Here is a 13,579-nt window from a genome sequence, read left to right on the forward strand (position 1 = left end):
TATTAAGTGTTACTGTTCAGATATAGTTCGATCTGGGCGTAAAAAAATTATGAAAATTTATATAAAGGTAGCTTCAGAAGTTATGCTTCTAATGGATCTAGTTTCACGAGAATCCAACATCTAGATGAAAAGATATTAATAAAATAGTAGAGTAAAATAGGGCAAAATAGTAAATATCTGACGTTGCGGTGGTTGTTGGAGTGTGGTGGACAGCCCTAAGATAAGATGACTGTTATGATATACTCCTAGAAAGATAAGGACAATCTAATAACTACGGTAAAAGATAAAGATGAGATAATAAAATAATTTAACTCCTCTAACGCATAACTAACTACTCATATTTATATGAGTAGAGTCCTAGTAGATCGGATACACATACGAATTATTTGATTTATTTAAAATTCAAAATAATAAGATAAAACTAACTAACCAACTTGACTCGACTTAACCTATGTGGTCAGATCGTAACAATAAAGCTTATTATGGTTTAGTTTTCTTATTTTTATTTACTTGATTACCCTTGTAATAAAAGGCCAATGGGCCAATAGATCCTTTGAGCCTCAAGAGTTTTGGGCCTTTATGTCTGGTCCATTTTACTTCTAGCTAGATACTGTGTCAATTATGTAGAACTGGAATTTTGGAGGCTACGAGGATAGTAATATCTTTGTGTTGGAATTCTCCGTGACATACTGATATCACTTGTTATATATAAAGAATCAAATAATCACAGTAATCTCAGACTCAAAAATATATATATAGAAAATCCTCCCAACGAAGAAAACTACATTTCATCATTTATACAAATCGGTACAAAAATTCATACATGCATTGGGTCTTTATGGATGTTTTATAGGGCAGCCCATCAAGGCTTCCACACTTATATAAACCTGGAGCAAAAACCTGCAATAGACTATGAATCATGAGTGGATTAATTGTATATTAGATGCTTCCCAGATATCTAATTTGTTTGCATAATCTACATCGATTTCAGATTATGAGTTTTCTAGCTTAGGAACGTATATAGATTGACTCCTATATGTGTTCCTATTAAACAACTCCCAAACAAGTGTTTGGTAGATTGCTTTTGCAGTGAGGAAGATTAAATGTGTGCTTCGAAGAAGAGAAAATGGCATGGACAGCAAGAAGAGGTTTCTAAGATCAAAGAAACAAGCCATGGTGATCTAATGATATGAAGAAAACTAAACAGAAAGAGAATAACAAAAGAAGAGTACTGAGATAATGTGCTAGAAAATGAATAATATTCTCAAAATATCTTGATAATATTTTGAGAACATTCTAATATCAATAAGGATAAACATGAACAATGTCTAGCATTCAGTTGGCACCTTCTTGATTGATTCTGTTTGATCTTTAGAAAACATGAACAGTGTTGTATTTCTTTTCTCTCTCTCTCTTTTTTTCCCTCTCTTCTTCTTCCTCCTCTTCCTTTGCGAAGCTTTCTACCAACCATAGTTAAAACACATTGAAAAGCTTCAACTCCGGTAGGATCTCAGCACGCTTGCTACATAGAGAGAGGGAAAAAAGAAAACTTGGAAAATGACAGGGGCTGTACACTCTTGGTATGATGTGTCAATCTATGAGTGGATGGTTGCAAGAAAAAGCTTTAAATATAGCTGCTGCCTTTGCAAGTGGGTGCCAAAGTTCCTGCACGATGCATTTACAAAAGAAAAGTGTTCCAATTCCTTGTGGCATCCAGAATAAACTACAGTAAGGATGAATATATATATATATGTTTATTCATGAACAATCTTGTATATATATATAAACCTTCATAAAGGATTAGAAAGATATATTGACTTTAAGAATGGTGTTAATTTGCACGTCAGTTATTAATTAATCTTTCGAATGGAGATTGAAGAGTGTAGACGAAAATGATGCATGGTAGGTAGCGCAGCTATTAATTAACCTTCAACCTCGTTTATGTCCACGGTTTGAAGATTCCAAGTAGGGAGTTTGAAATGCAGAAAAGTATACCTAAGTCATTATAGATGCCAGTGCATCTAGACGATGATCTAAGAAGGCAAATCACTTAAGTTTCTTTCCTTACTTCTGTTGAACATCCCTTTTGAATTCTATCCAACACATCAACATCTTTGCTTTTCGCCTCCACTACTGATGCATTCGCCACTTAATTGGATCATCATCTTTGCCATATTCTTCATCGTTGACCTCACATAGGCTAACGATAAAAGTAAATAAATAAATAATATATGTTTAGAAATTAAGTCGACGATAGCCCACCGTACCAGTGACGGTGGCCACGAAAGAAAAGAAAATTGAAGCACAAAAAAGATAACTATGTAGAGTGTGATTTTTCTTTCTTTTTTTTTCTCCTACCTATGCATCTCTTAGACTTTGAACATGTGATTAGTTATATTTAAGCTCTCACAAAGATATAGAGAGGATTAAAGAGGTTGTAGCTACTCGGGAGTGAGAGGGATGTAATGTTCATCATCACCCTTCAATCTTTCTTTTCTTTTCTTTTCTTTTTTTCTCCATCGAATTAAGAAAGGGTGACATTCAAATACATAGAATTTGGATGCTTAGATGAAGACGTAAAAAACAAGTTTTTTAAATTGCAAAACAGAGATCCATGATGAGTACACTAGGAGTCCTCCAATAAGAGATGCCATGTTGCATGGAGCAATATAAAGGTGCAGAATGTGCATGATACATGAACAATACAATATGAGCGGGAAACAATATGAACACCTTAAATGTTAGTAAGATGCTAATATATGGACAATAGTGAAAAATATTAAAATATTTTTTTGTGGTTTGTTGTGTATGAGTTTTTGTACTAGGCAGTACGTATAAGTGAGTATATTTCTTAGACATTGGTTGTTCTATCCTAGATGTTTTAAATTCGTATTTTTTTTTGTTATTGTTGCCATTTAATTTTTTGTTTTCTATTAAGTGGGTCTTTCACATACATCTTTGTATTCGAATTTACTATAAGTACTACTATACTCTCTTTTGATGCTTAATGAGATCGAATCACACACGAAGCGAGATGACACTTCGACAAGTTGGTGTTAAGCTGTAAGAAACAAGTGGTATCAAGACAAAGATGCTATGAGTCCCTTCGAAAGCTAATATTCTTCATCGAATCAATTGAAGTATATTCGATACCATTGTTTCTATTCCAGAGCTTATCGAGAAATAATAATAACTACAATCCCATATAACTTTACTAGGGTTTGTCAACCTGATAGCTTTGAATAAGGAAATCAATATCTAGAATAATTAAACTATTAAATTGGTAGACAAAAGTGAACCAACTTATTGTTGGCATTGACCTAATTAAATTGAATATGGCTGTGTAAGGATCGATTTGGTCAGATTGTTTTGCTCCACTCAGATAGTCAAACAACTAGAATGTCACAGGTAATGTGGCATTCAAAAGTCAATTCAGATTCTGTATAAAAGTCAATCAGATTCAATTTATTTGAACTAATAATAGATTAGCTAATATTTGCTGGTTAGAGTTAGAACAATCATCACTAAAGTCCAGCTGTGCCTATTATTAATTGTTGATCAGAAAGCAATGGTGAATAGATATCTTGCAACTCAACTCTTCGAATCCCTCTAATTTAGAGAGCAAGGCGTGTAATTAATAACTAACATTAATTTGATAATTCTAGTTAAGCATGAAGTGGAAGTGTAGCTATATATGAGTATAAAATAAAATGTAGATGACTACACGCATCTGAAGTCAAAAAGATTAAGAAAAGAGCGACATTAAACTACTATTAATCCACGTAGAGATGTTTCAGTCAAACACGCTTCAGCTCAGAATAACACACACTCTCTTGATTCACCCACAGTCTAGAAGTAGACAATTTGGGGGCCTATCTCCCCTTGAAAACGAGGGTCACTTATTTTTACACTTTTGTCTTGGCAAAGTCATGTCTAGATCTATTCACAATGCTTTATATCTGGGAATGCCACAAGTTAACTAATTACCACATTTTACGTCTATAGATGTATATTGAGAGAGAGAGAAAAGATACAAATAGAGTATAAGTTAAAGTATTAGAACGAGAAACATATTCTAATAAATCCCCGCTATCTCTTTACTGAGTCTCAGATTATTGTGAACGTTGCTAATGACTTGTGAGAGAACTCATATTGGATCATCTTCAGGAATGTTTAAGGTGAATATCTCATTTTATCGATCTTAATATCAGTTGGGTTTTACCAACTCACGACGACGAAGGCTATGAGCTTGATTCATTATAAATATTGGGATTAAAGTCTGATAGTTTATTTGTTATCAAAACGCTATTTGAACATGTACTCACGACTCTCAAGAAAGAATGAAACATATAGTATATTACCAGAATAACCATGGTTATGTTTTAACTTATCAAGTTGGCTTGTCCATACTTACTGTCACATTCAAAGTGACAAAGCCACCTACCAATTTACAGAGTACAGAGGAAAGTGCAATATGCGATCGGGAAGAGAGAGAGAGAGAGACTAGTCAAACTTCAAAACCCTTCTGACGCTATTTTTAGTCTAATCAGCTAATTAAGCAGTTGCCTCCACTTGCTTTTCGCCATTTAATTACCTTAATCTAATCCCATCCATCCCTCTTAATCTCATTTTTCCCCTCTATAAAAACCCAACCCCCTCTCCCGCTCCTCCTCAACGATCTTTACTATTCTTCCTTTTTTCCTTTTGTACTGCACCACAAGATCTAAATCAGCTATGGAAGTGGGCCTCAACAGAGTTGGTACAGACCACCATGGAAGTGCTTCTAACTACTCTACTACTATACGAACAACTACTGATGAGGAGATGGACATGCGAAGAGGTCCTTGGACGGCCGAAGAAGATCTTTTGCTCGTGAACTCTATTGCCGCTAATGGCGAGGGCAACTGGAATTCTCTAGCCCGCTGCGCAGGTATGTAACTGTGTGATATCTAAGCTTCACTTTACTGTAAGTATAATGAACATGGGATGAATCGTAACTAGCTTAATTATTAGGTCTCAGAAGATCTGGCAAGAGCTGCAGGCTTAGGTGGCTCAACTACCTCCGCCCGGACGTCCGTCGGGGTAACATCACCCCCGAGGAGCAGCTCCTCATCCTCGAGCTCCACTCCCGGTGGGGGAACCGGTGAGCAATCTTCTTTAGAAAAAAAAAATTACCGCTCGAGTTTTCCCATATTTACTACTTAGTCCTCTTCTAACGTTGTACCGAATTGGGCAGATGGTCGAAGATAGCGCAGCACTTGCCGGGGAGGACGGATAATGAGATTAAGAATTACTGGAGGACGAGAGTGCAAAAGCACGCGAAGCACCTCAAATGCGACGTGAATAGCAAGCAGTTCAAGGACCTCCTGATGTACCTTTGGATGCCTCGCCTCATGGAGAGGATCCAGGCAGCCAACTCCGGCAGCTCGCGGGCTTCCATCTACGATGAAGCCAACGTCCCCATGGCCGCCACGTGTCAAAACATGGATCTGGTCAGCGAGTCCGGGCAGGTGAACCCGAGCCCGGAGATTTCCAGCGTGACGTGGTCGTCGTCGGACACAGCCGGTTTGCAGTTCTCGTCACCTCCGGTTTCCCATGGCGGCGGCTCCGCCGATTGCTACGGCATGCTGGGAGGCGACGGGATCCAGCAGGCAGCTCAGTGCGGTGGAGGATGGGATGAGTCGCTTCCGAGCCCCGGAGGTTATTCTAACCTGGGTTTACCGGACTTGGATTTCAGAGACTGGGTAGATAACCTATGGAGTTTAGAGGATAATTCGTTTCTGCAACAACTCTAAAAGGATCGTTTACTTGTGCAATATTATCAAATATATATATATATATCTATCTCTCTCTATATATAGAAGTCTAGATTAACGCTTATCTGATGGGTTTTTTGCTCATTCTTTTGACGACTATGCATTACTTTGTATTGCCGATTCATGTAGATTATCTCTAAATTAAGTGTAATAAGCTCAGCAAATCAATAATTGAGCTAAAAATAGGGTCGTATTTACGAAGTTTGTCGTAAGATTGATTTAAATTGTAACGTATTTTATGTTTTGCAATATAAAATGTCTATTGGTTCGAGGGGACCAATAAATGTCAGGCTTGTGATAGATAATTCTGACGGTGATGCCCAGAAGTTGATTGGTGATTATCCGGATAAATAATGACAAATAAACTAAAACGGTATTTTATTCTCCTGTTTATGTCACACATGGAGACCCCCAATTAGCCAGTGGAGGTCTCTATCCAATTTACTATTTATCTTATTTGGGCGAATCTATGCTGCTGCCCAAATTATCTATACAACTAGTTGTCACATCTTCTTCTCAAATATTAGTATTAATCTATAAAAAGAACTGAAAAAAGAAAGTTAACTTTTGTTTTTATTTTTATTTTTAATTTATTTTTTTCTGTCCTTCTTTCTTCTCTATTTTTTTTTTCACTAATTTAGTGTTAACTATAAAGAGGTAAAATATATTTTCCCTGAGATAATGTAACATCATGTAACATCAAGATGTTACTTCTTGTTTCTTGAGATCTTTTCCTCTGCATGCAGTCAAGAAACTTGGCATGCCCCCTCTTTAGCACACAATTTGGATCACTGTTAAATGGTCAATATTAGGGTCGGTGAACTACTGGGGAAGGTTCAAAAACCCTAACAAATAGAATAAATAAAACAAAAAAGAAAGAGTTCTATGAATGTATTGCACAACAATTAATATTATTTGTTAGAATAATAATTTTATTTCACAATGTTTAAGTTACAAATTGGATGCCACCTCATTAATAGTAGCATTTGATAATCCTAATTGCATTCACACTAATTCTATTTGCTAGCGTAATTATAGTCATTAGATACATAAGACTAATACATTGAAATACATCTGATGATGCATCGCACCGGAATGAATCCACAAGCACTGAAATATTTCTCTTGAAGGTATGCTTGGTTGTTAGAAAGTGGAGTTTAATAAAGTGACTTTCTTATTTTTATTTTAAATAAATAATTAAGAAGAAATTTTGATAGGCAAGAAAGACTTTTTTAATTTATTTTTTATAACTAAATATTAAAATAGGAAAAAAATTAACTTTTTTTTGAAAGTAAAGTATAAACACTTCGAAATATTCTCGGAATGGTATTTGAAAGTAAAGAAAAAAAAATCGAATAGAATGAAAGCCATGGCGTCAACTTTCCGGACATACCGAGGACTCGGGCTTTCTGCCACGTGGCGTCTTTTGGTCTCCGGTCTTCGCGCCGCCCATTGATTCTCAGTCAACGAGACGGGGGTTGACCCTCCTGCCGTCCAATCTTTGTTGCCACCTACCTGGGGGGAGTCTTTGGGTGGAGATTTGCATGCATAACTCTCTTTTTAATGATCTCACGTCCTGCATTTGAAATTAATGAAGCCATAGAGCTCACTATTTGGCCTCCTTTCATTTGAATTTCCTTCCAAATATTGTTCTCATACAATAGAAATCAATGCATATTTTTAATTAGAATATTACCAAATAATATTGCCTTCTCACTTGGTCCATAAATCAACAATACAATTTCTAAAAATATTTCCCATTATTCACCCCTTTAGTATAAACTTTCAAACTAATTAACTTAGATCACACATCACAATAGACAGAGTTTGAAGCAGATCTATTTAGCTGCATTTTCTTGCAAAATGTTTTGTTCTACTTGCAGATGTGGTAGAGTTATGCATTGCAATATTTAGGATTATTATAATGATAATATAGCCAACTGCTTCTACTTATATTTAGTGGCACTTAAACTAATGCTGCTTTGTGTTTTAATGACACTTAGTCAAATATTACTGCTTGTGCCTTTAGCTTCACTTACCCAATCTTCAATGTCATGAGGGTTTCAACCTTGTTCTTGGGCTGTCAAATGTGAAATTCATGGGACTAAATATATGACTATAAGATAGGGTAAACATATGTTTGACCTTTGGGAGAAGTTAACAATATCTTAATTAAATAAATGTCATTATTATTGAGCATAAGAATACTCCAACAATATGTGAGCATGTCCCATTGCACTGACCTAAATTTGGCGGCTAATACTTAGCTCGAAATTAATAAGATATGACTATTAGACATTAGGGATAGTATATAGACCTCCTTATTAATTATAAATACAGAGAGTTTACGTGGACATAGGCTATAGTTCCAGGGATTCTACATGCCCTTAATGTTTAATATCTATGTCTTATAAATTTCCAGCCAAGTATTGCATGCCAATCTTTCAAGACAATTGGATCGTGCTCGGATGGTGAAGTGAAGTTTAGAACTTTTTCCAATGGCAAAGAGATCACTTACTTGACAGTGAAGTATTCATGCTCGAAAAACTGCTGTGATTCGGCCCATGGATGAAAATTGAAGGCTGTTTCTGAATCTGACAAGCCCTTCAGTACTTGAAACCAAGCGACAAACCTTACATCTGTCGACCAAGAACATAGCAAACTTCTCAGGGGAATTTCGTCGAACATTTGAGCGGCTGACTTGCGCTGCCAAACCATGTAATGGTTATGCAACTCGAAAAGATCGGAGACGGAAGAAAGAAGAAGAGGTTGGTATGCATATTTTGGAACGGGAAAGATCGCAAGTTTGGATTTGAATTGGATGTTTAGAAGAGATAGAGAGGTCGATCGATCGAAGGAGAGTAGGCGCAACCACCCTTCAATGAGTAGGATCTCGAAATTATTTGGCTCCTACCACTCTAATAAAGGGTAGTGGATAGTAATAACCCGTTAACCCGGAAAAGTTTGCGGGTTCGGATATCAAAACGGGTGACACTTAATTCTCAGGTTTAGATCCGAACAATTGTAATAGAAAATTAGCTATTAGATTTGCTACTTAATGAATCATTTAAGTTCCTCTTTACGATCTAAACTATGAGAGTAATGCTCTCAATGCTACTGAAACTTTTCAAAATATCATACTTATCATTGAAATTCCATTTCGTAGTTAAATCTAACTAATCATAATTAAAACTAAATTTAGATTTTAAGTGGATTATTTTATCCTTGTATAAATCTTTTAAAAATGGTTCAAAAACTATGTATTGTTATAAGTATTTTATTAAAAGTAATTATAATGACAATTTTGAAATGGTCAGAATTGAATCCAAGAAGTAGACTTTATAGCATCGATGCCTTGCCAAGTTGGCATGGAATATACTTATTCTAATTAGACTAAGGAATTAAATATAAGGAGTTTAAGGCCCTTGGGCTGAAAGAATTTTTGGCCAATATGATCAAAGCCCTAGCTATATATAGAGTCTAAATAGACACAAGAGTTCTTCATGATTAAATTAAGTCAATAATCAAATTTTTTGTACATTTATCATTCTAAAATTCTCAACAAGGAAAAGCCATTTGGTTGGAATAAGGAACCCTATCAATGAATGGGGGATTCCTTATTAATGGGTTTTAGCTAGTTTATTTCGTGCATGAGATTGTTTAACGATAATTCACACCTCTTGAATATAAATTATATAGATTTATAATTTTACTTATATTTGATTATTTAATTATAAAATATAATAATTATTATAAATAAGTTATGTAAGAGTTTGTATTTGCTTACTAAACTGTGAATAAGTATGTTGAATGTAACATAAATCTTGCTCAGAAAATATGCATAATTTTATCATATCTCTCTATTCATGATAAAATTTTATACATAATTATCACATAATTTATTTTATATTAAATTTAACTAAAATATACATAAATAAATATTTAATTATAAAATATATTTACCGAAGACTTAATTCACGAATAAGTACTGATGTTAACATCTCCTCCCCATAATCGTCTTTAATAATTTTCTTATTCCAACTCTAAGTTGGAATAAATGAGAGGGGACGTAGATCAAATTTAAGCTTGATATAGATAGTCATCAAAATACCTTTGAAAGAAAATATAAACACCTACAATTTTTTTTTTAAAGCATGAAGGTTATTTTCAATATTTGGCATTGTTCCTCATTCGTATTCATATTTTAATAATCAAAACCAAAGTTATTACAACCAAATATTTATAAAAAAAGAACATAAAATAAATATAACACTATCCACATACATACAAATGGATCTCAATAAAAGATATGAGCTCTCCTACTCATCTTCCTCTTCCTCACCCAACCTTCCTATTTTTGCTCTCCCTCATGGGTCATGGCCTCTTCCTCACCCAACCTTCTTCTTTTTGGCTCTCCCTCATGGCCTATTTGGTTGTTTACTATTCCACATAAAAATGTGGTCCCTTATCTCTAGCATTCACTTGGCACCATCATGGCACTATTGGCACTTTACAAACATCAGCACAATGTTTGCCTCTCTCTCTCTCTCTCTCTCCCTCTCTTTCTCTCTGTGAAGCTTTCTACCTACCATAGTTGATCACATCGGAAAACTTCAACTCCAACAGGATCTCACCATATGTGCTACATTTGAAGGAGAAACTTGGTTATAGTTCATGCATGTGTCAGTTCTTTGCAAGTGGTGCAAAGTTGATGAATGATCGATGCATCCCATGCCACAAGAATAATCTACAGTACGGATCATTTTGCTCTCTAAAACTATATGCATCCATGCCCTTCGTCGATAAACTTGAAAGATTAGCAGCCTTGAGACTATTTTGCGTCAATTATATCGACCATGCAAGTCCTTTGTCATGATAGATGGGAGTTTGAGATTTTCTTTTTTGGTTAGTTTCTCTTTTCAAAGAAGAAGAAGAAAAAGAAAAAGAATACCTAAATCATGATAGATGGCAGTGCATCCAGACAACCTAAGAATACAAATCGTCTAAGTTTCTTTCCTCGCTTCAGTTGAACATCCCTTTTGAATTCTATCCAAAACATCAACATCTTAGCTTTTCGCCTCCACTACTGATGCATTTGCCACTTGGATCTATCATCATCTTCGCCACACTCTTCGTCACTGATCGTGCAAAATTAATGCCAACGAGAAAGAAAAAAGAGAAGCAAAGCACAAAAGACTTGACTACAAAACCAAGGACTACCAAGTACTATTGCAAATGTCTCTATAAAGATGATAACCATGTAATCATGGTAAATTACAGTTTAACCCTGTACATAGTTTAAACCTAAGCATTTAATCTCCTTCTGGTTTAAACTAAGTTGCTAATGATAATGTGAAATACAGTATTATCTGAAGATGGTAGCAGTAGTTTGGTCTTTTATTAATTTACTTATGACGAAAAATATTGACGCTAATAATGATAGGGTAGTCTGACCATTTCTATCGTTAGTATGGATCTATACAGAATTTAACGGTTGTAATTTGGTTGAAGTTAAGCCTAATCACATAAGAGTTCAAATATAATTTGTCAATGCTCTAATTAGCACACGTTAAGAATTGGGGGAGGGGGGATGAGAGGGATGCGATGCTCATCATCTTTCACTTTGTATAAGAAATAGAGAAGGTTATGGTGAGAAAAGAGCCAGCATTAAGCATACAAACAAAATAATTAGTAAAGTACTTAGCTTATGATGATTCTTGCCTAGTGGTGTAACAACAAGCTTCATTAACAAAATGTTTCTTTTGTTAAAGTAGTATGAATAGCCCTAGAGAGTTTGAGACCAAAAGAGTCACGTTTAGTTTTTGTGTACTTAGAAGAAAAGACATCACCAAACACAAAAGACACATGTGCCCTCTTTTTAGTTATATATGAATAGTTTGAGGCAATAATACTTTGGTGATGATTGTTATAATAAGTAGTTCATATGATCTTTCTAAAGATTAATTGTTTCTTAGTTTAAGCTTTAATCAATCCATCTCTTGCAAGGTTTATTAAATACCTTGACAAATTTTTTTCAAAACACAATACAATTTGTATTTCCTTTTTAATATATCTAAAAATACTCCAGTTTCTTTTTTTAAATGCAAAGTCGTCTTAATACCTTCGAGTAATTAAGTTTATAAAGTTAAGATAAACAGATAAAAGAGGAATTATATTTCAAGGTCAAATAGGGGTATTTTAATTTTTTTTATTCTCTATGCTTTTAGTTGTTCCTAGGTTGAAGTTAGCTCATAGTATTTTTATACAATAAAAATAATATATAGTGGTTGAGTGATAAACAAAATATAGTAAAATTTTTTAAAAGTTTTCTTTATTTTTAGTTATCTTTCATATTGTGAGGTCCTTGCTCTAATCTTATTTTGAAATATAAATAATTCCAGGCATGCACACATTACTAGTTAAGATGGCTCGAATTTTGTTAGCATTAATTGCAGCATTTCATGACCCAAAAATTTAATCTGCTTGATTAAGTATTTGGTCAGAGTGTTTTGCTCCATTCAAATATTCAAACTAGAATGTTGGAGTTGTTATTTTGGCATACAAAAGTCAATTAAGATTCTGCCATATAAAAAAAAAAGTCAACTCAGATTACATTAATAATAGCTACCTAATGTTTTCTTGTCAAAGAATTAAACAAGCATCCACTATAATGGGTAGGTAGTGAATATACTAGAAGTCCACAAGAATGTTACAATAATTCTTCCGCTTAGAAGAAGTATCTTACTCCAAGTCTTTGTTATGGTGAAGAAGTATTAGGATGTAAAGATAAAACTCATATTACTTTCTAAAAAGCCTCACACTTGGGATTTTCCATTGATATTAGTCACCAATATCTATCTAAAGTCCAAAGTCTTGAAACTAAAATATTTGAGGTGGTTGGGTCCTAAAAACCCAAGTTAGTTAAACAAATGTAATATTCATTATTAATTGTTATCTAACTAGTCGACTTAAAAGTTTAAACTGTTAGTTAATAAACTAAAACTAATTTTAGTATAGCGTTAAATAATATATTAAATAAACTGTTAGGTAACATTCCAATAATATATATATATAATAATATATATTATAATTTTAATATTAATCACTTGTAAAATTTTGATTTGGATTCTATAATCATACTTATAAATGAAGTAAAAGTCCCAAAGTGCCCACAAATTCTAGTAAAGTATGAAGTGGAAGTATAGCGGTATTTGAGTATATAATAAAATTGTACATGACTACACGCATTTGAAGGTCAAAAAGATTAAGAAGAGTGACATTAAACTACAATTTATCTATGCAAAGATGTTTGAGTCAAAGACGCTTACACACAAAAACTCTTAATATCCACCCACAATTTGGAAGTAGAGAAATGGGTGGTCTATATCCCCTTAAAAACGAGGGTCACTTATTTATTTTTATAAAATATTACATTTTCTTCACACTCTAGATTTGATCCTTAAAAATAAAAAAGAATAGTTAATCGTAGCAAAAAAAGAACATAATGATAATAATAATAATAATTGACGTGGCAAATAATAAGGCCGTTTAATAAAAGGGAGCATCATTGTTGATAGGGATGGAGTGGGCTTCTATTATTGATGTGATTTGGACTTAGCAACTAATCAAATTGATTGTGATATATGTATATATTCCAACAGAATAATTCGAAAGAGTAGTGCTTATCATGCTCTCTTGTTGTTTTCATTCGCATGCATGCCTTTGAAAGGATTTTACTACATTACACTCATCATCATCTTCTT

The 13,579-nt window shown here is 34.1% G+C and overlaps 1 protein-coding gene and 1 long non-coding RNA gene across 2 annotated transcripts; one reads left to right on the plus strand and one right to left on the minus strand.

Moving 5' to 3' along the window:
* Positions 1–4,690: 4,690 nt before the first annotated feature.
* Positions 4,691–5,857, plus strand: LOC140791106 (transcription factor MYB2-like). The gene is made up of 3 exons (XM_073141507.1): positions 4,691–4,930; positions 5,014–5,143; positions 5,237–5,857. Exons 1-3 carry the CDS (start codon positions 4,735–4,737, stop codon positions 5,793–5,795), a joined length of 885 nt encoding a protein of 294 aa, XP_072997608.1. The 5' UTR covers positions 4,691–4,734; the 3' UTR covers positions 5,796–5,857.
* An 870-nt stretch (positions 5,858–6,727) lies between these two features.
* On the minus strand, positions 6,728–8,709 carry LOC140791046 (uncharacterized). The gene is made up of 2 exons (XR_012109513.1): positions 8,335–8,709; positions 6,728–7,392 (listed from the first exon to the last, which is right to left on the minus strand). It is a non-coding gene; the product is annotated as an uncharacterized lncRNA (long non-coding RNA).
* Between the last annotated feature and the right edge of the window lie 4,870 nt (positions 8,710–13,579).

This window comes from Typha latifolia, chromosome 6, assembly GCF_019914945.1.
Source record: "Typha latifolia isolate L0001 chromosome 6, TyphaL0001v2, whole genome shotgun sequence".
Classification (NCBI taxonomy): Eukaryota; Viridiplantae; Streptophyta; class Magnoliopsida; order Poales; family Typhaceae; genus Typha; species Typha latifolia.

Excerpts from the sequence above, each read along its gene's own strand:
- LOC140791106 (XM_073141507.1), top strand. The coding sequence starts at position 4,735 with ATGGAAGTGGGCCTCAACAGAGTTGGTACAGACCACCATGGAAGTGCT. Across the intron at positions 4,931-5,013 it reads TTCTCTAGCCCGCTGCGCAG|GTCTCAGAAGATCTGGCAAG; the intron begins GTATGTAACTGT and ends CTTAATTATTAG. Across the intron at positions 5,144-5,236 it reads CACTCCCGGTGGGGGAACCG|ATGGTCGAAGATAGCGCAGC; the intron begins GTGAGCAATCTT and ends CGAATTGGGCAG.